At 38.3% G+C, this 27,399-nt stretch overlaps 1 protein-coding gene across 35 annotated transcripts in view; it reads right to left on the bottom strand.

The window, feature by feature from the left end:
- The window catches only part of QTMAN (queuosine-tRNA mannosyltransferase), a 430,462-nt gene that overhangs the window by 30,462 nt on the left and 372,601 nt on the right, over positions 1-27,399 (bottom strand). For all 35 annotated transcript variants that reach the window (XM_089329218.1, XM_089329219.1, XM_089329217.1 and 32 more), the window contains one exon: positions 1,042-1,151. In XM_089329218.1, the coding sequence (XP_089185344.1) occupies positions 1,042-1,151 (110 nt within the window). The remainder of the gene's footprint in view (positions 1-1,041; positions 1,152-27,399) is intronic.

Genomic DNA, 27,399 nt, shown 5'->3' with positions numbered 1-27,399 from the left:
AAGGAAGACCTTTCTCTCTGTCTCTCTCACTAACTCTGCCTGTCAAAAAAAAAAAAAAAAGAAAGAAAGAAAGAAAATGCCCATGAGTTGAAATCAGATGGACAAAAGAGAAGTAAACAGGCAAATGTCCAAAGGGCTAAAGAAGCTTGGGGGAAAAGCTTGAGAAAACGTTGCCCTCTGTAAACTGCTGAGGTCAGAAAATAAGTCACATGAGGGAGGCTGCTGGGTACGAGTGACCTTGTATTGGAATCAAGGATGTGCTCAGTGAGTGCAAACTACAGGTGGTCCTTAAGAACTAGGGCATATGAGAACAAAGGTCATTTCTGAGATTTTATTGTTTGTATATTTGGTTTTCAAACAATGCCAACATCCAATGCTTAAAAACCAGAGCCCTTCATTGCCTATGAAAGCGTGAGGAATGCCCGTTTTAGGAGGCAGCCAGGGCAGTGAGAATGCAGAGGGAGGGATGTTCCTGCAAGAGTTCTCTGTGGCATGATGACTGAGAGGACCTGCTGCTAACAGCTTCCAATTTTTGCTTTCCTCAAGTTCAATTAAAAAAAACAAAAACAAACATAGATGAATAGCAACCATGATACAGACTGTGGTCCATTCCACATTATAAGTAAGATGCCAAAATGCTTTACACAGGCCACCTAACAGATGGTAATGGATTCCAGCCATTACCAATGTGAGTGAGATTCAAACCAGTGACCCCAGAGGTGAGAGGCTGTATATCCAATTACAAATTCTCTCTTTCCGTTAAGTGTTAAGATGCCTAAAGCAATATATTTTATTTACATCAAGATGCATTGTATAAACTATATTTGATAAAAGAGATGACTTCACGTTCTCAACTTAAATCAAAGAATGCTTACTTAAGTATTTTTTTAATTGAATCAGACTTTAATGCCATCGTATAATCTTTTGGTTAACAGTGCTCATCTTGATGATTCTAACAAAGGAAAACATGGAAGTTAATACTTAAGTTGTAGAGCTTATGAATTCTATAAAAATACACGTTAGAAAATGGAAGAGAGTTACCTGGGACATCTGTGAAGGTTTCTCCAAGGACAGAAACGTGGAAATTGAGACCTAAATCCTTAAGATGCAGTAATACTTTAAAAAAACTCTCTGGATCTTTATCATGCTCCCTGGGAAAAAAACACACAAAACATAACTTGTGTCACTTTTGGAAAAGTGGTTTCACTTCTCATAGCAGCAATTGCTTTCAGGGTCTTCTGCTGGCTGACAGAGATTCTCCCCACAGCCCGACACAGCGACATCAGCACATCGTGTTTTCACATCTACCAACTTCTCTCTTATCAAAACCCAGTCATACGGAAGTTTTCAGGCTCTGCAGCCTTTTTTAAAAGGAGAAATCTGTCTTGTTTTTCACACTTTTAGGTTAGCCTATGGAAAGTATACGGAAAGTATACTGCGTTTTCCTTTCTTCTAAAATGGTTAATTTTTCACTTAACATGAGTTTGGGTTTGTTTGTTTGTTTGTTTAAGACCAAGCTTCAAAGGGTGACTCTACTGATCACACCAAAGATGCTTTTCATTTCCATGGGTCTGAATAACTTCCTCCCACATTTACCCAGCCCGTCTGTGCCCACAAGGAACACACAATTTAGGGAGTGAGATTACAGACCCTTTCACTAATCTTGCAGTTTAAATAATTGAATGGGGAATTATAAATACATCAAAAGGGGATAGGTCTGAGCCTATGTCTGCTGAGTTTTAACTTAGGAGTGGAGGCTATTCAACATATAAAAGAAGAGTAATAAAGATCATTCACTTAGTAGAAGCCTTGAAAAACATGAATTATATTTTGTTTGTTTATCTGTCTTCCTTGCAGTGAAAGAATGAGAGGCTAAAGGACACTACAAATAAAAAAAATTTCCGCAATCCAATAAATCACATTAAAATGGAATGAGATTTTTTTTACTTTCTAAGGTGTGAATATTTCAGTATTTCTTGCATTCAATTACACTGTTTTAAATTATCTTATTTCAGACAGATGTAGGCCAGATATCTTAAAAATATTTGGTTTTTATTTATAACTCAGAATTTTTGATTTCTTTTTATATTCTGGAGAAATAGTTACATATCAGTGATTTAGTTTCTCATTTACCAACTAATTATGTAAAATAAATCTGTAAATTGATCAAACTGCTATATGAAATATGAAAATTACATCATTCAGAAAGTCTCATGAAAAATGACATCTGTACCCTTAAATGTGTTAATTCACAATTCAGTCAATATTTTCAGTATCATGAATTAAAACAAATGCATCTTCTAATTAACATTTTTAAGTGGCATTTATAATCTTATGAAATTATAAGATCTTATAGAATAAGAGTTCTATAACAATTTATTCTAAGCACTATATCTCTCAGCTTGATTTACTTCAAATAATAAAGAACACAATGGCAAACTGTTCATTACTTTTTAAGATGATGTGTATTACATACATGTACCATTGGGGAGTCTGCATAGTTCTCACATATACTAGTGCTATGGGCAAGAACAAAGACTCAAAGCAGTTTGGAAGTAGAAAATATACCATATGTTATCTTCAACCATATCAATCAAATAGCTGCCTCCTTATCTGTAAAATCTTTTTGTAGTCTGATTCTCTTGAAAACACTCAGATGAAAAGAATGGAAACAATATAACAATATATCTTAAAGAGGGAGTAATGCTATAGGGAAATCTAACTACTCAGTTCTTTTAAATTTTTCATTTTAAGTTCTGAAAATTTTGGCTGTGGACCCCCGAGAGACCATCTATCCTAAATATTTCCTGCCAGTGTGTGTGTGTGTGTGTGTGTGTGTGTGTACATGCGTGTGAAAAGTAGATGCAGTTTAGGGTTGGGAGGAGATTTAATAGCGTAGGGGCCACAGTTCTTAAGAGAGTCCAGTGAGAGTATTTTCAATGAGGCAGCCTCTATGAACCCTCCGACTTAAGGTCTCTGTACAAGATAGATGCATTACAATCCTACTGTATTCTTTAGATATTTCTTATAGGTGGATAAAAGCTTTTATATTCAATAGTTACTTTGCATAAAAACACAAAAGAGATTTATGTGAATCCCCACTCTTTTTGTTTAAATCATAATATGTGGATGAATATAAGGTGAGATTTTTCTTTCCCCAAGTTATCCCTCAGAAAAGGAGATATTTTATACCAAAGTTCTTATAAAGTCTCCCAAAATATCAGGCACTTGCTCAATTATTTACTTTTAACAAAGTACTGATTGGGGAAGATACAGTAGCCTGAAACAATATTAACTGAAGAGGCTTTTGGATAGTTTTAGCATTAATTTGATGGAACTGGCTAAAATGGAAGCAAAGGAACTTAATACTGAGTTAGTGATGATTTGGGGAGAGATGGCCTAACAATGCTAAGTGCTGGGTGTTGTTGAAAACATGTACTAAAAGATCACTAAAAAAAAAAAAAAAAAGTAATAGAGTAAGTGGTTATCAGACATCTTGAGTAGTAAGAATAGTTGAAAAAAGATATCCAGCGATGGCATCACACATTTTCACAAAGTCCTACAACCCAAACCATGTACATGGAATTCCAGATGACAGGTAGGGGAACAGGCATGCTGCCTATAAAGGTGGCTCTATTTTGATGACAAAGAAGGCAGGGGACTAGAGTTAGACAAAAACTGGTTCATAGAATAAGGTGGAAAAAGAGGAGTACTTCTAAAAATACTCCTCATCATATAGTTATAAAATATTATTTATATTTAAATTAGTAGATTACTTATCATTAAGTACACACTTGATTACTTCATCTGTATCTGTTAAAGGTAATATAGTCCATTTATGGGGCTGGCATTGTGGCTTAGCAGGTTAAGCTGCCGCCTGCGATGCTAGCATCCCGCATGAGCACTGGTTTGAGTTCTGGCTGCTTCATTTCCAATCCAGCTCTTGGCTAATGCATCTGGGAAAGCAGCGGAAGACAGCCCAAGGACTTGGTCCCCTGCCACCCACACGAGAGATCTGAATGGAGTTCCAGGTTCTTGGTTTTGGCCTGGCTCAGTTCCAGCTGTTGCAGCCATTTGGGAGTGAATCAGCAGATGGAAGATCTCTAGCTGTGTCTCCCCTGACCCTCTCTCTGTAACTCTGTTTTCAAAACAAACAAATAAATAAAAAATATAGCCCATTTAGCTGAAATTTTTGAGCTTTTCTTTTAGAAGAATGGGAAATTGCTTAACATCCAATAATTAAATATGTGAGCAAATCTTTAGTCACAGCCATATAACAAGGCACAGATGACATTAAATGTCAGAGCTCAGTATGTTTTTTTCACATGAAGAACTCATTCTAAATATCCAATGGATTACTCATGGATTTGACACAGCACCCACAAAATTAATAAACACTTCTAGCAGAATGTAAATCCTTCTTAAATTTCTTTCTAGGAAATCTAACATGAAATTTTCAATGTATGATTTCAGCATGAAGTACTAAATATAAAATGGAGGATTTGAAAATAATATACTGAGTGCCCCCTTCTGCTAACAGCTTAAGAGAAAATATACATTTAATGATACAGGCAATTTTCTACAACCACACTTGCAGATTTGTGGGCTTATGAATACTCTTATAGAAAAAATTGAATTTATTTTCATGAAAGAGAGTCAAAGAAAGAGAGGGAGTGGGAAAGGGAGAGGGAGAAATACATGACAGAAAAGAGACCTTCCATCCATCGATTCATTCCCAAAATGCCTGCAATAGCCAGAGCTGGGCCGGGCTAAAGCCAGAAGCCAGAAACTCAGTCTAGTTCTCCCATGTGGGTGACAGGGACTCAAATATTCCAGCCCTGATCTGCTGCTTCCCTAGGTGTACATTAGCAGGAAGCTAGAATTGGAATTGGAGCTGGGTCTCAAACTCAGGCACTCAGATATGGGATGGGGTGTCCCCAGTGGCATCTCAATCCCTGCACCACACGTCTGCCCCTAAATACTTTTCTCTTATACACTGAAGGTAGGAATGAAAACTGAGACAATCTTTTAGAAGACAACTTTGTTATGTAAATTCTATGCCTTAAAGCTGCATATCTTTTGCCCCTAAGATTGCAATTTTCAAAAACTAGCCTATAAAATAAAGATGTGCACAGAAATTCAGTTAGACTATGTCTATCATAGCTTTGCTTATCATGGTAACTATCTATAAACATCCTAATGCAATGATTAGTAAACATGTTTTGACATGTGCACATGATGCAATGCCATGCAGTCACAAAACTGATGTTGCAGAAGTATCCTTCTTGACATGTAATAATACTCAAGAAACACTAATAAGTAAAAGTAAGATGACAGACAGAGAAGTACTACATGATGTTTTTGTTAGACAAATAGATGTGTGTACCTAGAAAAAATTTTGGGATGAAGCAAACCAAAATGTTAACAGGATTTGTCTCTAGAGAGTTTTTATAAATGTTTCCTTTTGAAACATATTTTCTTTTTAATAAATATTTTTCTATATATCATTTTAATGCTTTTAAGAAGTTACTCCTCCTAATATTAGACCATAAAATTGCATTCACAGTATTTTTGCTTAACCTCATAATATTTTCAGTATTTACAGGACCATAATTTCTTCTTCCCTATGACTTCCCTGTGTTTGACAGCTGCCAATCAAGAAAACTTGATTTATCATGAAACATTCCAGAAGATGATTCAGGGTCCCAAGTTCCCCAATAATTTCCCTACTCTTGAGTTGGTAAGAATGAAAGAGTTTGGCTGGGAATTCTTTCCTCCATATCCCAACTATGGCAGAAGCGACCAGCGCAGAAATATTTCAGGCTTACTGGAAGCAGTAGATACAGCAAGAACAGCTTTTATTCCCAAATATTATTCAGAACATTTGAAAAGCATAAACTGTTTCCATGTGTTTTTTCTTCCTATATCTGTTCTCTCTCTGTTGCCTTTCCCGTTTAGTTTCTCAGAGCTAAATTTCCTCTTATTCCTCACTTAACATTCATTCAGTAAATATTTATTGAGGATTTCTAGGTTCTCCATACTTGTCACTTATACTAAACTGTTACCCTTTCTTATTTTCTCACATAACTTTATACATAGGGAATGCAATCTCTTTTTCATCTAGTTCCCTGCCTTGCTTGATGCAGAAACCTGGCTCTTCATGGATGTCACAGTTAAATTCCCAGGAACATGTCAATTTGAAAGCCTTATGAGGGAAAGATAAATTACACCCACTTTGTTTGCTAAGTATCCAGTGTCTGACTGAAGAGTGGTAGACATCCCTTGTGTTAACACCCAGTTTCCTCTCTCTTTCTGGGTGCACAGAAGACTCCACTCTTACTCCCCTGCAGTAGGATGAGACCACAGGATTACATCTGGCTAATGGAGTGCAAACTGACTGGTGTGTTGCTTTGAAATAGAAGTACCCATGAGCAGAGCAGCTCATTCCCTCCATCAGTGAACCTTGGAGACATTCATTCTGTGTTACGATTGCTGGGTTAAAACAGTGAAGCCATCATGGTGGCCACATGGAGGAGAATTAACCTGTTAACTTAAACTTTGGATAGGTAAGAGAAGTATATTTTTGATGTGTTTAGGCAGCTGACATTTGGGTTGGACTAGGGTGGGAGGTGTCTCCATTACGGTAGCATAATTTTGGCCTATCCTGACTAACACATTATGGCACAGAATTAGCTGCTCTGGGAACATTTGTTGAAAAGTGTCAGAAAAGCAAGTTCCACTTATAGATTTCCTGTATGTTCCAGGTCCCGTGCTAGACACCTGATCATAATCTTACTTAAGCCTCTCAACCAAGTGTTTATAAAAATACAACAATTTCTGCATCTAAGATCAAACAGAAGGGAGTGAATCCACATCTGAAATGACATCTCATCCCTAGCAAGTCATATTCTTTCTTTGATACATTTTGTTTCTTTCTTACTACATATGATGAGAGGAACAACATTTGATACTTTCAGTGTATGCTTTCACTTTGAGAACACCAAACCATGGTCACTCTTCTTGTCATCTCATTGAAAATGAGATGGCAATAAGAAGGAAAGTAGAGGACTATAATTTCTCCAACACTGTGCCTTAAAACTTCTTCACCTTTTGGGTACTGCATGAAATATCTCTTCACTATCAAATTCAGTGATCTGTTCCTCATTTTAAAAATATGAGGCTTCTATTACCATGACCATTGTCTTTCTTACTGTACCTTCTCGGGACATAAACTCTACTCTGTTCTACATGTTTCATGTATTAGTGATTCTTTTTGGTTTCCTTCTTCGTGTACAGCTTCTGTACTTCAATGGTGTCACCGTCCTTTGAGTGAAGTTCACCCAGTAGTATTATTAGCTTCCATTTCAATTTTCTTTTTTCTTGCTTACTCCTGCTCTCACGTGCTCTCTTTGGCTACTAGTAGTATGTTTTTCTAACTCTCTAAGTCCTCTCCACCATCATTTATATGGTTAAAGTTGACTAAGACCAAGGCTACCCACTGTGGCTTTCTCTGAATGTGCTTCATACTACATTCTCCCCACAACGCCCACCCCATAGCTTTTTCAGTGGGAAGGTGAAAGGTATAGTTCAGAGAGAAGTGATTCTACCAATGACTAGTGCTAAGGCCACTATGAGCAGCAGGTACACTCCATAACCTCTTACAACCTCAGCTTTTTAATCCTGAAAATAAGATAGCCATACTTACATTTAAAAACTTGTGTGTAATGAAGAAATGCTTGATATCCTGAGGGTGTACATTACACTCCAAATCTTCTCATATTTTATTTGTATTATTTTAATATGTTAGAAATTATCATCAATTTATTCCATCTCCTCCTACTAGATACTCAAGGTGCTACGATGATTTATGTTCGTTGCTTCAGGGAAAGCATGGTTGGGGGAAAAGCTTCCAACTGGTGTCTTCCTGGTGGTTTACAAGAACTAAAACATTTGTGGAAATGGAAAAGACTTCAGAAGGGCAGGAAACTGTAAGCAAATGCCATGAGACTGTCACTGTGTTGCTGCTCAACCTCTACACAAGAAACAAAAGAGACTGATGGAGAGGAGGTGAGGGCTCCAGAGGGCTCTGCAGAGGCCAAGAGACTCCATCCTGTGCCTCCTGGGTTGGAAGCCCAGGAGAAGGCACATGGTTCTTGGGAATGAGTATGAGAGTATGATTAGGCAAAGAGCATTGGGAATGGCTCTGCAAGATTGTTGAGTCATGGTGCCATGACACTAGAAGTGTGGTTTGTGTGAGTGTCACGGAAAGTTCACAGATCTGATGGACAGTCAGAAGCTTAGGGATCTTTTTAGTGGCCTAGGAGGAATGGGGACCAAGCACATGGAAGGCAGAGAATTTTAGCTGCTTGATATTTCCATCACCACATTTAAATGGGCTATCACACAGAAATTAAGTTATAGAAAAATAGAATTCTAATTTATGCATATCAGAGTTTCATGCCATCTGCACATTCATATTTTCATCTTTCCTTTTAATAGCCGAGGGAGAGATGTCTGTCATTCAAATTCAAAGTCTATTGGTGTTCTAGATCTACTACTTTGTTCCTTTTGAGAGATCTGTGTCCCCATATTCAATTTCCCTCCTAGAGTTTGTGATTCTATTCCTGCTCCACAATTCTTAACTTCCATCTTTGGCAACTTCAAATGACCTCTTTTACCTGATCATTCCTTTGTTCACAAGAAAGATTTCAACAGTGGCAGTGTCATGGTGACTGCACAGATGACTGGCCCTTAGAACATAAGCTAGCTCCTTCTCCCTAACCTCTTGGCATTTCCCTACAGCTTTCTTGCTCCCATTCTCTTTGGAGGAAGTGCTTGCTGACAATACCACCTGTCACTCTTATCCCATTCATTCTCATGGTTTTTTTTTTTTTTTTTTTTTTTTTTTAAATGTTCTTTCCTATTTTTGACATCACTGACCATCTGTGCTTTTTTAGAAATGATCTTGACTTACCTTTTAAATACTGTAACAGGACTACAACCTAATTACTGTCTCTTCAATTAAGTCTTCCCATCATACTCATTAAATCTCTTTTTTTTTTCCCACTAAGTCTCACATGATTTTCTTCTAAATATCTTCAAATCTAAAAGCTTGTATTCCCCAGGTGGTTTCTCTTCAACAGTGACATCTATTTGCTGGATATCATACACAGTAATTTTTGGTCTGCTATTCAATTTGTCAATGGGTTCCCCTTATCTGTTAACTCTAGTTAGGAAGTCCGCAGAAAATCATGTCTCAAAGAACAAGTAGACCAGAAAGTGACTTAATTAAGATGCACTGAGTATTCTCTACCCCTGGAATGTTACTTAAGCAACAGCTATCATCCACAGAATTTCCAACCATCACAATGCATGTGACTGTTTCTTCTCATGTTTGAGAGGATCTCCAGAACTAAACTTTTTCTTCTTTCCAACTCACTACTAAGTCTTTCTATTTTCTATGATAAATGTTATCCTGGTCAAATGAAGTGACTAGTTCTAACAAACAGATTTTCAAGTTTCTCATAGATAGTAACATCATTTCCCTTCAAGAGACATGTGGGAAACATACAAAACTGCGTGTCAGTTTTCCTACGAAATAGGAATATTTCTTGCAATAGAGTCCGCCTCCTCTACTTAGACATTACTCTCAGAGTCTGGTCCTAGCTAGATCTCTGATGTCTCTGACAATTTCTGTATATCCTGTTCCTTGGATGGGAAGACACGTGACTCTTCTTACTTCCTGTTTTATCCCGATAGGAGCCTATAGGCAGGTTTAAAGAGTACAATCTCAGTCACTATTAGATGTAAATGATGGAAAAAATAATAATAAAAAACCAAAGCTCACTGGATAGGCTTAGTAACAGAGAGAACTGCAGAGAACAGAATTACTGATCTTCAGATCAAAACAACTCATACAATGTGAACAACAGAAAGAAAAAGAACTGATTTTCAGTGTCCTGTGGTGCAAGAAATGAAGATTTAACATTTATATGGACATAATCAGAGTCTCATAAGAGAATTCTGTATTATTTTTACAACTGTATGTGTGTTAATTTATGGTTATTCCAATAAAATTTTAATTATAAAAATGCATGCCTATTGTAATAAAACAGAAATGATTCAGAAATATATGGAGTAACTTCTGAAAACACCTGTTGCACACTCCCCTATTCACCTCTGGGGTGTAGCCATTATCATCAATTGTTTGAGGAATAAGCTTCTGCAATTTATTGTATGCATACACTGTCATGCACACACACACACACAAATATATTTAGGTTAATGTATTGTTACATATACTTTCCTTATTTTATAAATACGAGAAAAATACTGGCCATTCTGTACTTTGCATTTTCACTAAACATGTTAATAGACAGCTATCTACATTAGTATATATAGCTACCTCATTTGAAAATGTTATATTTCAATTTCTATATAAAGTAATTCTTTTGCCAATGATACTTAAATTGTTTCCAAAGTTTTGAAGTTTCAAACAGAACTAAAAGCTACATTTAATTCTCCTTATAAAATTCAAGTTTCTTTTTCAGAATTCCTGCTTTTCTTTCTATTTTGCAAATGTAGTCACTTCAGATCTGTTTTCCAAGGGCCCATTTTGGCACTCCTACCATTTTCACCTTGCTTTCGCAGCTGATCCATTTCCAAAGTTTTACTGATCCACTCCTGCTATGTCATGACTTGTTCACCCAATAACTTTTTGGCACCATGTCCAAAAGTCATTAAATTGAATTGGCTCTAAATCTAGATCACCTCCCGATAAATCTAATCTTTCTATTCCCTCTTCCTGGAAATAAATGTTTTATGATGTATATAACCAGATGAATATGCAGAATCTTCACATGATTCCTCCAATGACAACTCATGTGTAATAGTTTAAAAAACTAACCTGCTGCCACTTTCATTAAGCATACCACTAATGACTAAGCCTCTTTGTAATAGTTTCAGGCCCTTTTTCTCCCAATATTCCAGTTTCTCATTTTACAAACATAAGGAAGCTGCTTCCAAAATTCTTATACCAATTGACTTATTACCAAGTTAGTCATTTCTTTCTTCACAAACAATTTAAGATTTGATTGCTCATCTTCAGGCATATGGTGCAAAAATGTTAACAATTCATACCTGGAGAACATCCCTGACTTCAGACTTTCCTCTGCCAATTCAGCTCCCCTAAACCATTACATTATCATCTTCAACATGATTTTCCCAATATTTCTCTTCTCTGAAATGTACACTAACTAGAAACCATTGTATAGAAATTAAACCATCCTATCCAACATGCAGGCACTTCCATCATACTCATCCTTTCCCTCTTTCCCTCGCCTGTTCTCAGTCTGTGATCTTGTGTCTGGAACACATTCGACTCTCTTCTCTGCCACTCGTTCCTGCCATTGCTTCCTTCACTGACTTTGAACTTATTGCTCTTTGTGGTCATTCTTCAGAATTCTCTCCTCACTATGATTCACTTTTGCACTAACCTTTATATACTACTAATGATTTCAAGAATGTGTTTTTATAGTTTTCCATATCTATTTGTATGCTGTCCTGTTAAAATAGAAAAGGTGCCACAACATGTCAGAGAAACCCCTTGACTCCAGAAGTTGGCAGGCACCTGAAATATGACTTAAAATGGATGAATGAATGACGATTTCCTTCTGGCTGAATACAGTCAATCATATTTTTAAATCTATGGTAGGTTAGGTCTATGATTTTGACAGGAAATATCATGTTATTTTTTAAATGAAGAATTAAAGCATGATCAGGAATTATTAGATGCCTTTCATCAAAATGGATTTAAATTCTTAATAACAGGTTTTAATACTCAATTGTGGACATCCTGTCAAGTCTAGACATGACAAGTTCTTCGATCATATGAGAGAGAATCTTACAAAGAAAGATCCATTCCAAAAACTTGTTTCTGAATTTAAAAATGTTAAAATCAAAGTGAACAGAGTGATTAATAATAAATTTCTCCAATGAGGAGAAAAATGTTAAAATTCTGTACATTTTATGTATTATGTCTTGCTTCTAGGCCCAAACAAGACTGCTGTGTTTCTTGGCTGACACAGAGATCTCACAGAAGAGAGTCTCCCTTACTCAGCAGCAAGTGCTAAGCACACCAGATTGTCATGGCAATGACTGTGGAAAAGGAGGAATGCAATATGGAATGTCTGTTCTATAAAGACCTGCTCAAATGAATTGTTCTTGTTGCTACATATGTTGCATTTTCTTCACTTTATAAACAATATTAATTATGTATCTTCTCCCTTCTCCTATATTCTTAGACATGAAATAAATCTTTGTAATTCTACTTAGTCCACTTCATGATACTATAAAAGCAAAGCTCAGCTTCAAACCTTGTTATTCTAGTGTTCTGTTTCTTGCTATTTAAACTTATTATAAACTAATCAGATTAGTTTCCAAAGACAGAATGATTTTTATATGAAAAATAATTAAAAGATATAAATAATTTAACAATACACATACTATAAATAAAGTGTCTCACTCAACAAGCTACTCTAGTGGTGGATGTTTTGGGTAGTGTTTAAGATGATGCTTAGGATGCCTGCATCCCATGTTGGAATGCTTGGGTTCGAGTTCTGGCTACCCTTCTGATTCCCCTTCTTGCTAATGCACACCCTGGGAACCAGCAGGTAATGGTTCATGTAGGTGGGTCCCTGTCACCCATGGTGGAAATCCTGATTGAGTTCTTGGGTCCTAGGTTCAGTCTAGCCCTCTCCCAGCTGTTGAGGGCATCTAAGGAGTGAAACAGTGGATGGAAGATCTCTGTGTCTCTCATTCTGTCTCTGACTTTCAAATAAACAAAATATTTTAAGTACTATCAGAACTAGTGAAAAACGACCAGCACACATATGCAGGAAATAAAATGAAAAGGTAGTAGAACATGCGAAGATTCATTATCCAAAGTCTTAATTCATGAAATACTCCTATTGCTTATGTATACCGGAACAACTGGTTTCCAGTACAGAATGGATAGAAAAGCAGAGTTATCTATCTGGTAGGCAGTTTATCTGTTGAGAGATCACTTTGAAAAAAAAATCATTTGCTGTAGATGGAAAGGAAGAAAAGGAAGGAAGAAAAAAAAGGAATTATGGAAGGCCAATAATAAATTCGTATATGAGCATAATTTTAAATGTGTGATTTTATCAAAGTAAGTGGAAGTAAAATGGTTTACATGGACTATAAAGTGGAAATCCTAGTTCTGATATTAGTAGCAATATTGCAGGACAAACTACTAAACAGGTTTGAGACTTCATTTCCTCATCTGTAACAGTGTAGCTAATAACACTTACTTTAAAGAGTTGCTGAAGGGATTAAGGGAGATGTGAAGCAATTTGCAGTGACTGGCAAACAGTACATATACAACAAGGAATGGCCGTTCTTGATATTATTATTATTGTTACTGTAATTATCACCATCATCCTGGTTTTTTTTTTTTTTACTTTTAGAATTGGAAATGCAGCAATCTTCTAGTGAGTTCAATAGCCACCAGAACCTATTAAAAACTAAAGTTTGCTATTTCTATAATCAGTCATCTGTAGTAAACTGAATTACCATTTTGGAGCTTTTAATGTTTACCTCGATAATAATACAAACAGGCATCTAAAGTGTCAATGCACTATTTTTTGCTATCAATGCAAAAAACTTATTGAGTACTCAACAAATGGCATATTCTATTTACAACATATAGTTACAAATTTGATTTAGAGTTAAATTTGGTTTTGTGTATAAAAGCATACTTGTCTAGAAACTGCATTTTTCTTCTCATGATGATAGCCCTAATCCTTTCTATAGCATCATTAATCCAGTCACCCTCATATCAGGAATCAATCCTTGACTCAACTGCTAATCATCACCAAAATACATATTTATTTTCCTGACATAGTTCAGATGTTCACTATTCTTTCCCATGAGTTTTACCTAGTCATCTTTCTATAATAATTACAAGTGAAATGGGGGTGGGGTATGTGTGACTGTGTGTAAATTGTCACTTCCCTATTTCTTTTGGGATTTACCCAAGAGCAACAAAGAAAACTAGAAATAGAAGTGCAAGACACCAAAAACCCTCCATCATACAATAGGTGGAAAAACAACCAAAGATAACGAAGACCAAATAAGTATGCTGGTGGAAGGGAGAGAGGCAACCCTTGGATTCTCAGGGACAGCTGGCAGAAACTGCTTCTCCAAGATGAAGAGACTGCCTTGAGTGTGAGACCAAAGTTCCCTCTTTTTCAGAACACCAACAGGGGCTGTGGATTGCTGGTGCTAAGAATTCCCCTGTACCTGGTTCCTTCTTGAGGGCCAGAGAAGGAAGCGCTAAGTAAGAAATCAGACAAAAAAGCCATTTTTGAAAGAACTAGATGTTTTGATAACCATCTTTTCTGGGAGGATTACCAAAGTACATTTGCTGGTACAAGAAGTAATTGTTTTCTGACTACATAATTCATTCATGCTCATGGATTAGAGTGGCAAAGGAAGTAGAATTTCCATGTAAGGTCTTAAAACAAGGTAACCCTTTAAAAGGTTTTAGAAACTGTTCCTTCTGTTTGGAATTGTAGCATACTTTCTAAATGAGAAATATTACTCAAAGATTCAATAGTATGTATATATTAATTTATGACACTATTTTCATGAGGAAAACCCAGAGTGAAGTATATATTTGAGGAGAAGAATTAAAAATTTAGTTTCCCATTTTTTTTAGTGTAGGGTTTCTTCAGTTTTCTTTCCAATTCCATTTTTCTGCTTTTATTACTTTTGGATAGTTCTTTAAACTTAAAAGTTAGCGTATATATAAGTCCATTCTAGAATTGGGAAATATTAAGACCAAGTACAATTTTAAACATTTAAATGAAAAAAAAATGAGATTAGTGGTTTAATATTTTTGCTGTATTTATAGAACCAATATGTAATAAATGCCTCTTTGGAGTGTTTTCATTTGTAAATTGGGTTCTCAATATAAAATCCACCAGTGAGAGGTTATAAAGGAGTCCTTTCTTTATCTGAATATCAGTTACCTTCAGGAAGGGTGCCAGGCAGACCAGCTTTGTATTTAAAATGACCTATAACAAAACATTGTGGTATGGTTCTAGGATCTATTAAACTGGTATTACTTTTATTTAATGTACAAACATTTAGAATAATAATAATATCTCTTACCTAGTGTAGGTTTTTGGTCTCAGGACAAAAATATCTTTGTCTGAAGTCAGGAATTCATTTGATGAAGGAGAACTGAGCACTCCGTGTGCCAGACAGCCTCTGAACAAGGTACTGGATACAAGCATGATTGATGAGAATAGGAAACTCCACCCTAAAGAAGTCTGAATTCCAGTCAAGGAGAGAGGCTGTCCCTCCTATGCTATGATTTTAAAGATAAGAAGGAAAGTCCGTTGTCCACTGAATTGCATCTATTACTATTAGCAGTGCATAAACCTTTAAGGCTGTTTTATATGCTGTTGTGGTACAGTTGCAGTCAGATACTTTGTTCCACAGTAGGCTTGCACTAAATATGAATTGATGGGTAGAAGCCTAGAGGAATAGGTGAAAACCCTGTTTTTGGGTTTTATTTTGTAAAGAAACCTCTTTTTTTTTTTTTTTTTTTTTTTTGACAAGCAGAGTGGACAGTGAGAGAGAGAGACAGAGAGAAAGGTCTTCCCTTTGCCGTTGGTTCACCCCCCAAATGGCCGCTGCGGCCAGCGCACCGCGCTGCCGATGGCAGGAGCCAGGTGCTTATCCTGGACTCGCATGGGGTGCAGGGTCCAAGCACTTGGGCCATCCTCCACTGCACTCCTGGGCTACAGCAGAGAGCTGGCCTGGAAGAGGGGCAACCGGGACAGAATCCAGCGCCCCGACCGGGACTAGAACCCGGTGTGCCAGTGCCGCTAGGCGGAGGATTACCCTAGTGAGCCGCAGCACCGGCCAAGAAACCTCTTTTAAAACACAAAAATCCTTGAGAGGACAACACATTATGATATTAGCAAACATTGATAACTTAGTATAATTTGATCTCAAAATATATGTTATCTGTATCTTGCATTGTTTGAGGATTGATATACCAAACAGCAGTCAGGGAATGTTAAGTTCAGATGGTTAAAGGAGAAATGTCTAGAGGGAAAAAATTTGAAATGTGAAGAGTGTAAAGACAAGGTAAGAATTGTGTAAAACATCAGAAAAAAAGTTTTAGGCACTGGGACAAGAGGTAAAAAAACTCACATCAGGAAAAGGGTAAATAATATATAAAATGTGAGCAGGCAGGCAGTGCCTACCATTGAAATACTTCAGCTATTTCACATTTGCTGGAGCTGACTATTAAATAGAATTATTATAATGGCTCAGTTGAGCAGCACTGAGCCCTGGCATGAGAACAGGAGAGTTGAGCTTCCCATGACCTTGGGGAGGGCTGGGAATAACAAGCTGATACCATTTTCTCTCTGGTGCACATGAAGCCCCAAACACCAGGAATCCTGTACACTTGACTGTTCACCTTGATTGTAGCTTTATAAACAGAAACATGAAGACAACACAATTTCAAGTTCTAGTTGAATCTGGGCTTCCTGATTACACTCAGATAAGTTCACTGTTTGCTCTGGCAATGTATGTGGCTCAGGAGCTGGGCATTAATGTGTCTCACAGAATCTTCATTTCAATTATCTTCACTCCCTTAGTGAAACACTGCATGGCTTTTCCAGGCAGAATTCTTTTTTGGGGTTTTGACTTACTATGTTGTATCGCAATGATTTGGGAGCTCTCTGAGGCAGGGGTCTCAAAAGAAGCCATATCAATACACATGTAGCAGTATATTTGAAATATTCGTCGATGTTTTTCATGTGCATCCTCTCTCTGTATTTTCCATGGTGCAATTTTGTTCCTCCCTCACCTTTCAGCAATGTGGGCAATGATAATTTTGTAGCCTCCTCCCTAACGGAAGGTTATTAAGCAGAAATGCAAGAAGACAAACAGATCATTCTTGAGCGCCACATTAAAATTCTGAGACAAAGTCTAGACCATGGTTTTGGAGAACAGTATCAAGTAGATTTTTCTCAACATTTTGCTTTCTCCTGCCTGATTCCAATCCCTCCAAAGGAGTCTTCTGGAGTGGACATTCAAGGCTGAGAACAGAGAAGCAAGGTGGCAGAGAGCCAGTGTATTGACAGACTGATCCTGGCCTCTTCCTTTTCCTCCAGAACCCAAGGAGGTAGTAGCTTTGCAGACACTCTTGTGGTTGCAAGGTAAGGTTGCAATGGAGGAAAATAAACTGGATTCAAAGCAGATTTTCCAAGCCCCTAAGAAAGATAAGGAAGTAGCCAGACAGAGCCAACACCAGGTGGTGGGAGCTGTGTCACGCTGAGAGGTCCCTGGGGTGTGCAGTGGAGGGCACAGTGCAATCTGTTGGCAGACAGGAACTTAATGGAGTAGATGGCAATTCTGTGAGGTGATGACCAAGAATCAGACGGGACAGGATTTTTTTCAGGGGATGCCAGTGTGGCCATATGCCAAGTGAGACCACACTATCCTATGCATTCTTGCTAATAACAGCAATAACTTCGAGAGCACACCTATGATTCAGGAACTGCCCAAAGACTGCAGAATGGATCAGATAATTTCATCCCCACAGCAACTCTAGGACTGAGGTTCCCTTTTCTGCTTATATGATAGAAGAAACTGAAGCTGAACTTGGGTAAACAACTTTTCCACACTGCCTTGTGGTAAGGGGTAGTTTGATTGTACACTCTGTGCCAGGCGCTGAAAACTAGTATAAGCTGGCAGAGGAGATGGCAATTTCCTTAACCCATGTACATTTGTGTTGAAGGTGTGAATGTTACTTTGAACTACAGTTCAAGTTCATTGAGCATGGCTTTGATGCTAAATGACAGATTCTTTCATCTAAATAGGCAACATTAGCTTAATACATTTTTCAATAAACGCCTTGGCACATAAACATTTCAGGTTAAGGAATGAATGTGGTTTGTCTGTTATTTTACGTAACACCTGCTTAGTGATTCTCTTTTCCACTGTCTGAATCTAAGATTTTCTGTTTTATTCTTACCTCTTAATCATTTCATTGACTATACTATCTCTCTTTCAATTTTAGTGGTTTTTTTTTTTTTTTTTTTTTGGACAGGCAGAGTTAGTGAGAGAGAGACAGAGAGAAAGGTCTATCTTCTGTTGGTTTACCCCCCGAAATGGCTGCTCCGGCTGGCGCGCTGCACTGATCTGAAGCCAGGAGCCAGGTGCTTCTCCTGTTCTCCCATGTGGGTGCAGGGCCCAAGCACTTGGGCCATCCTCTACTGCACTCCCGGGCCACAGCAGAGAGCTGGACTGGAAGAGGAGCAACCAGGACGGAATCCGGCGCCCCAACCAGGACTAGAACCCGGGGTGCCGGTGCCACAGGCGGAGGATTAGCCTAGTGAGCTGTAGCACCGGCCTCAATTTTAGTGTTTTTTAAATGCTTATCTTAGTAATGCACATGGTTAGGCACTCTTAGTTTCTAATCTACCTGCTGCATGTTAAAACTTCCTATTTGTTTAAAACTTTTATAAAGTTCCATTTATTGGAAGGGGAAAGAGAGACAGAGAGAAAGAAAGAGAATGAATATGAATCTTCTATACACTGGTTCACTCCCCAAATGGCCACAACAGCTGCAGCTGGTCCAGGCTGACGCTGAGAGCCCTTAACTCCATCCTGGTCTGGCATGGGTGGCAGGAACCAAGTACTTGAGTCCACTACTTTCCCAGGCACACTTAGCAGAGTGCTGGATCAGTAACAGAGCAACCAGAACTTAAACTAGGACTCTGATACGGGATACTGGCATTGCAGGTGGCAGTTTCGCTCACTGTGCCACAATGCTGGTCCCAGGATTTCCTATTTTCTAACAAAATTACAACACAATGAATTTTTTTTTTTAAAATTTGTGATGGATTTCTTAATGTAATAAATATCCATTCATAATACTGACTGTGGTGTTTATAAAGCTAAAATACCAAAAAGCTTATCCATTTTCAGCTTTGTTTTATTTAACTCCCAAGGAAATGTGGCCAAGATAAATACAGCCAGAGGAGAGATTTATGTAAGATAGAGGGGGACACGCCAGGGAAGTGCCCCTTCCCGAACACCCATCTCCTCTAATCACTAGGTCTACAATGTCATGGCAGAGAAAGCTAAGAGGTGGTCCCTAGAGGACAGTGATGATTGTTTTAAACAGACATGGAGGAAGAGGGAACAGCATTGCAAATATGGAGCAGAATATAATTAAAAGCACCAAATTGGCAAAAAGTAAGGTAAATATGCCTTTATATTTCTTGGCCAGGGATAATTGTACACACACACACACACACTTTAAAAAGTTAATGGAAAATGCATATTATGAAAACACTATGCATGGTTCCCAAAATTCTTTGCATCAACATGAACTTTAATTCCATTTTCCATGAACTTTTTGAAGTCCCTCATATAAACCCACATATAGGCGCACACATACATATGTGTATTTCTTGAATTTTCAAGCACTCTTAAGATTTGGCTAGACAAGTGAAATTCAGCTATATTGTAGAACAGGAACTACAAAACGATGGTCATATTTTGCAGTCATTAATAACAGAGTAGCTAGCTGGTTCCCTGTGGAGTAGGGAGCACTCTCCAGTTTACTACAGTATCCACCCAGCCCCTTTCTCTCATACCAGCTTGGCCTTATAGTTGGTGGCCCTCAACACTACATGTTGCACATCTCAAGGATGTGAATATACCAATACCTGGGCACCTTCTTAGAGCATTCAATCAGAATCCCTCAGCATGGGTCTTGCACTTGGGTATTCCTCTGTTTAGCCAGAGATGAGTACAAGTGTCCCATGAGATCTTAATTATTAGATTAAAGCAGTTATTTTTTTAAAAAAACTTCCCTGTGTACCAGTACTTTTCAATCCAGGCTGCACAGCAGTGATGTTGGATGCTTAAAAAATGGACACAAGGTTTTATTCTCAGAAATTCTGATTTAATTGGAATGAGGTGGAAGGGCATTCCTCATTTTGAAAACTTTTTCATTTTAATGGGCAGCAAAGTTTAGATCACTGATACAGAGTGAAAACGACAGGACTTTGAACAAAATGACATGAGAAAGGTAACGGGTTGATAGGCACTGGAGGGTGCAAAGGTGATATCAGACAAAACTAGAAAGCTATTAAGCAGACATGGTTTACATTAGTAGGGATTGGGACCATGACCACAGGCCACAGTAAGATGGAGAGAAAAGAATGCACGAGAGAGATGTTGTGAATACAGATGTCATTGTTATAGATTAGCAAAACTCTCCTGCAATTTCCTAATCTCATGTTAGCCTGCAAGCAAGTTTGAAATCTGATATTGAGCTACCTGAGTGCTCAATAAACAATTTAAAATGAGAATTTAGTTCTGATCTGTTAGCATCTTTGAGCACCTGAGAGAAGCAAACATTTATCCTCTTGGAGAAATCCAGATACACCTCAGGTAGGGAACAGAGAATACTCCATGATAAAGTCCTAAAAAATATAGGCTTATGGTAAAAGATAAAAAACAGGTCCTGGCATGTGGCATGGCGGGTAAAGCTGCCTCCTGCAACACCGACATCCCATATGGGCACTGGTTCGTGACCTTGCTGCTCTACCTCCGATCCAGTTCCCTGCTAATGTTCTGGGAAAAGTAGCAGAAGATGACCTAAGTGCTGGGGTTCCTGCACTCCTGTGGGAGATCTGGAAGAGGTTCCTGGCTCCTAGCTTTAGCCTGGCCCAACCCTGGCTGATGTAGCTATCTGGGGAGTGAACCAGAGAACGGAAGATATCTCTCTCTCTCTCTCAGTCTCTCCCTCTTTCTCTTTCACATAAATAAATAAATAAATAAATAAATCTTTAAAAAATTCAATAAACCACAGGAAATAAGACACCATGAACAAAGAGATAAAAGCAGACCTGCAAAGGGTTCTGATACTGGGATTATCAGATATGGAATATAAAAGCTGTATGTTTGAAGTGTTTGAAGAAACAAGAGAGCAAAGAACTATTTTATTTATTTTATAAACATTTTACATAAACATTTATTTACTTATTTAGTTTCACTTTATTTGAAAAGCAGAGAGAGAGAGAGAGAGAGAGAGAGAAACTTTCCATCCACTGGTTCATTCTCTGTCTGCAATAGCCAGAGCTGAGGCATGCTGAAGCCAGGGGCCTGGGACTCAATCTCAATTTCCCTGTGGGTAGCAAGTAATCAAGTGCTTGAGCCGTTATCTGCCGCTTTGCAGGGTGTGCATCAGCAGGAAGCTGGACCAGAAGTAGAGGAGCCAGGACTTGAACCAGGCACTCCAGTATGAGAAGTGCAATATCTTTACTGACACACCAAATGCCTGTTCCAAGGGACTATTTAAAATAAAATTATTTGGGGCCAGTGTTGTGTCGTAGTGGGTTAAGCTGCCACCTGTGATGTTGGCATACATATAGGCACCAGTTTGAGTCTCTGCTGCGCCACTTCTAATCCAGCTCCCTGCTAACATTCCTGGAAAAGAACCAAAGATGACTTAAGTGCTTGGGCAGCTGCCATCCAGCAGACCTGGAAGAAGCTTCTGGCTCCTGGCTTCTGCCTGGCTATTTCAGCTATTTGGGGAATGAACTAGAAGATGGAAGATAGATATCTTTCTGTCTGTCTTTCTCTCTCTCCCTCTTTCTCCATAACTCTGGCTTTCAACTAAGTAAAATTTAAAAATTATTTATTTATTTTATTTGTTTGAAAGGTAGAGAGGCACAGATAGTAGATCTACCATCTACTATCACACAATAGCCAGGGTTGGATAAGGCTGAAGCCAGGAGCCAGGAACTCAATCCAAGTCTCCTATGCAGGTTACAGAGACCCAAGTACTTGATCCATTACTGCTGTCCCAACAGTGTGCACATTAGCAGAAAACTAGAATTGAGAATGGAGCCAGGATTTGATTCCAGGCACTTTGACATGGCACATGGGCAAACCAAGTGGCATCTTAACTACCACATCAAACACCTGCTACAAAGTGACTATTAATAATGATAAAATTATTTTTGAAAAAATAAAGACTGAGAAATGAAAAATGTAATGATCAAAATGAATATAGCTTAAGACATCACTAGTACTCAAAGGTAAGCCTAAAAAAATCTTCCAGGCTCCAGGTATAGGTAAAAAGATATGGATGATACAAAAGAAAGTTTAAGAAATATGAGGGGGTGAAAAAGATCATGATACAGAATCCCAAAAGCACAGAAAAGACAGAATGGGGCACAGGCAATAATTAAAGATAAAATCATGAATATCTTCCATGACTGATCAAAGACATTAACTCAGAGATTAAAAAGTATGGCAAATTCCGAGTAAGATTTTTAAAGAAAAATCTATTCCTACACATATCACAGTGAAAGTGAAAAACACTGAAGACAAAGATAAGAGCTTGAAAGTAGCTAGATAGAAAAGCCTGATTAACTCAGCCACTGACAGCAAAACAAATCTGAGAGAATGTACGGTCAACCTAGAATTGTGTATTCAGCAAAAATATTCCCAAAGATCAATGACAACATAAAATATATTTTCAGATGTTTGTCATCAACAGTCTCTCATTAAGAACAATTCTCCAAAATGTTCTTTAGGCAGAAGGAAAGTTTAATGTGTAAGAGAGAAAGTAAGCCATGAAATATAGGTATATGGGTTAAGTCTGGATATTAAAATCACTAGGGTAATTACTTAGGAATAGAAGTAGTGTGTTAGTTCCAAAGAAAAAGATGGAATGAAAGAATGGAAATTGTCCTATCAAGAATGACAATTTTTATGTGTGGTAGAATATTGGTGTGAATCAGAAAAATTTCTTCATACTTTCTGTATTGCTTAAAGCATTTATAATGAACATGTAATATGTGTATCAAAAAAATCACATCATTGTTTCCTGTTTCTCCTTTGTAACCTTCTTATCAGGCAAGTTTTAAGTGACTGATGTCAATTGTAAGCTCTAAATGGGCAGAGATCCTGTGTGTGAGTTTTTCCTAGCTATTCTCTCTTCAAAGCTTAATTTACTACATGGCATGTAGTATATACTCATGAAATTAGAAAATAATGAATCACTTCATATAGATTGCACATGATGCCTGTATTAGGTTGAATAATGCCCTTCTAGCATATACTCACATCCTAATTCTTGACAACAGTGTCCCCTACATGATTTTTTAAAGGACTTTGTGGGTGTGATTGGGTTAAGAAACTTGAGACTGGTAGACTATCTTGTAACACACTGAACACCCTCAACACAATCACAGATGTCCTGATGAGAAGGAAGCAAAGGGAGACTTGACATGCACATGAGAGGGGATGGCAGGGTGGGCCTGGAAGCAGAGATGGAGTGACATACCCACAGGCTGTATTGGTAGCTGGTAGCCACAAGAAGCTGGAAGAAGCAAGGGATGGTTTTTCCCATAAAGCCTCTGGAGGAAGCAAGGTCATGCTGACACCTGGATTTCAGTCCAGAGGTACTAGTTTCAGCCTCTAATTTCCAGGACTGTGAGAGTAAATATGGTATTTTAGGCTGCCAAATTTGAAATAATTTCTTATAGAATCCTTAGAAAGCAAATACAGAGTTAAAGAGGAATCAAACATTAAGAATTTAGAGCTGAGTTAAAGAGTTTAAGAGTGGCTGGCGCCGTGGCTCACTAGGCTAATCCTCCGCCTTGCGGCGCCGGCACACCGGGTTCTAGTCCTGGTCGGGGCGCTGGATCCTGTCCAGGTTGCCCCTCTTCCAGGCCAGCTCTCTGCTGTGGCCAGGGAGTGCAGTGGAGGATGGCCCAAGTCCTTGGGCCCTGCACCCCATGGGAGACCAGGATAAGTACCTGGCTCCTGCCATCGGATCAGTGCAGAGCGCTGGCCGCAGCGCGCCGGACGCGGCGGCCATTGGAGGGTGAACCAATGGCAAAAGGAAGACCTTTCTCTCTGTCTCTCTCTCTCTGTCCACTCTGCCTGTCAAAAAAAAAAAAAAAAAAAAAAAAAAAAAAAGGAGTTTAAGAGTGTAAAAGAGCTTAAGAGTTTAGGAGGGATAGGAGCCAGCGCAATGATGCAGTAGGTTAATCCTCCACCTGTGGGGCCAGTCCCGGCTGCTCCTCTTCCAAACCAGCTCTCTGCTGTGGCCTGAGAGGGCACTAGAGGATGGCCCAGGTGCTTGGGCCCCTGCACCCATGTCGGGGACTGGAAGAGGCTCCTGGCTTTGGATTGACGCAGGTCTAGCCATTGCGGCCATTTGGGGAGTGAACCAATGGAGGGAGGACCTTTCTGTTTCTTCCTCTCACTGTCTGTAACTCTACCTCTCAGATAAAGAAATAAAATCTTTAAAAAAAGTTTAGGGGGGAAAGGAAGACTTTGAGGTTAGGCATGTTTTAAGTTAGAAAACATTGAGGGCTGGCACTATGGTGTAGCAGGTAGGGGCCTCTGCCTGCAGTGCCGGCATCCCTTATGGGCACCAGTTTGAGTCCCGGCTGTTTCACTTCTGATCCAGCTCTCTGCTATGGCCCGAGAAAACAGTAGAAGATGGCCCAGGTTCTTGGGCCCCTGCACCCTCATGGGAGATCCAGAGAAGTCTTCTGACCCCTGGCTTTCAGATAGGTGCAGGTCTGGCCATTGGGGCCATCTAGGGAGTGAACCAGCTGATGGAAGACCTCTCTCGCTTTCTCTGCCTGTCTGTCTCTAACTCTGCCTTTCAAGTAAATAAGTAATTCTAGAAAGAAAGAAAGAAAGAAAGAGAGAGAGAGAGAGAGAAAGAAAGAAAGAGAAAGGAAGAAAATACTGAAGACACTGCAAATACGTGGGAACCTTCCTTATATAGGAGTACACCAGTCTCATTTTCCAGCCTGTGTGTTCCAAAAAGATTTTGTCTTCTGTCTTTGAATTATTGTAGCTCCCTACCACCCAGCCTTTCAGTGCATACTTGGGAGAACAGGTTATTAAGACAAGAGACTTTTTTGCCAAGGACACTTGAAAGAATGCCCTACATTCGTTTTATGGATAACAAAGAGATTTTAAATGTCCAGACTACATTTCATTCTAATTACAGTGGATAGTTGATGGTTGACTATATCTAGTACTTAGCATAATGCCTGGCTTTAGAGGAATCTCAATAAACATTTTTTAAATGAGTGAATCTGAGAAGGAATGACTAGGTGTTGTCCTTGAAAGTAATGTTAAAAAAGTGATACGCTAGCTTCTTAAAAAGTTAAACATCAATGTATCAGATGATCCAGCAATTTTACTTTTCGTTGTCTACCAAAGAAAATGAAAACATACTCTCTTCAAAGGCTTCTCTACAAATGTTCACAAGAGTGTTGTCCTCAATAGCCAGAAAGTGGAAATTATTCAAATATGTATCATATGATAAATGAATAAACAAAATGTGTTATATGCATACAATGGATTATTTAGTATTAGGAAGGACTACTAATACATAACCCAACATGAACATACTTCAAAAACATTGTCCCAAGTAAAAGAAACTGGATGTAAAAGACCACATACTGTAAGAATCAATTTATATGAAATGTTCCAAAAAGGCAAATCTATAAGAAAGTGCCAGCAGATGCACAGGCCCTGGGGCAGTGGTGAACACAGACACAGATTGCAAAGGGACAAGAGTGCTCTTTCTAGGGTGATGAAAGTGTCCTAAACCTGTGGTGATGCTTGTGCAACTTCAAACTTACTAAAAAATCACTGGATTGTATATTTAAAAGCATGGATTTTGTAATGCACAAATTACAACTCATTAAAGTTGTTTCTTTTTAAAAAACTTCATATACTTTTCTGCTGAATTTCTTTCAAATTAATTAAGAAATGGACAGATAATATTTTATGTTTTTGTCATGTAAAGTCTGCTGATCTGAAGTATATATACATTATGGTGGTTAAATTTATCTGATTAACAAGTGCATCACCTCATACAGAGACTGTTGTTGTGATGACAGCACATAATGTCCCTTCTCTTTACATTTTTTCAAGAGCACAATATCTCATCATTAAGTGTACTCACCATGCTGTAAAACAGGTCTCTGGAAATGTACTGTTCCTATCTAACTGTCATGATGTAACCTCTGACCACCTTCTCCTCAACCCCTTCTCTCTCACCACCCCAGGCTCTGGGAACCACCATTCTACTCTCCACAATGAGTGAGACTATGTAGCATTTATGTCTTTCTGTGCCTGGCTTATTTCACTTAACATTACATCCTACAGGTTCATGCATGTGATCGCAAATGGCAGAATTTCATTCCTTTTTTATGGCTGAATAGTATTCTATCTATTATGAATAATGTTGCTATAAATATGGTAGTGCAGACATGTCATTGACAGGATGATGTCACTTCCAATGGATATATATCCTGATGTGGGATTGTTGGATCATATGGGAGTTCTATTTTTACTCTTTTAAGGAACCTCCATGGTGTTTTCCATAACAGCTGTATGAATTTACATTCCCAGCAATAGAGTATAGGGGCTCCTTTTTCTCTATACTGCCAGCACTTACAATCATTTGCCTTTTTTGATGGTAGTCATTTTAACTGGAGTGAGGTAGTGTCTCCATGTGGTTTTGATTTGCATTTCCCTGGTGATTAGTGGCGTTGAATTTTATTTTTATGTCTTCATTTGAGAAATGCCTATTCAGGTATTTTGTCCATTTATTTTGCTATATAGACGTTGCCATTCCTAAGCAAAAGCTCATGGCAGCCATCTTGCTAAAAACGGAAATAATTTGTGATATTGACAGTGAGGGTGCTTGATATAAGAACCTCAAAAACATTCCATCCAGGTTTAGTAATGCTCTAACAATCACACAAATGTGAAGGGACATTTGGTAGCCTTTTATAGACTTCATTTACAAGGCAGATGCTGCTCCTTGGAAGTGTTTGCTCTGTAGTTGAATTCCATTTTTCTGTGCAGTATGTACTTGTTTTGGGTAGGCTGGAAATGAAGACAAAAAAAGATGACTTTATTTAGCTGATTCTTTTCTTTTTTCTTTTTTTTTTTAAAGAGGGGTAAGAAAAAACTGATTTTAAACCAATAAGAGATAATGAGCAAAAGTGACAGTCCTATGTATGCTAATAAAGTTCTCTGTATTACTACTGACAGTGTTTCTTACATGTGTACTGTCTGTCAGGAACTGGGCTAACCCATTGTCATGTATCATCTTGAGTTCTCAGCACAACCCTACAGTGTAGATAACATTATTCCCATCTTATAAAGAAAACTGAAGTTAGAGAGGAGGTAGCTCATTTGAAGGATCTGAAGGCACAAGGCTGGTAATAGCTATCGCCAACAATTACACAGAGACTGGACTCTACTATGATACAACCAGAA

Source organism: Oryctolagus cuniculus, chromosome 3 (genome assembly GCF_051225735.1).
Source record: "Oryctolagus cuniculus isolate XC-2025 breed Fujian yellow rabbit chromosome 3, ASM5122573v1, whole genome shotgun sequence".
NCBI lineage: Eukaryota > Metazoa > Chordata > Mammalia > Lagomorpha > Leporidae > Oryctolagus > Oryctolagus cuniculus.
This window is presented reverse-complemented; position numbering and strand designations above follow the sequence as displayed.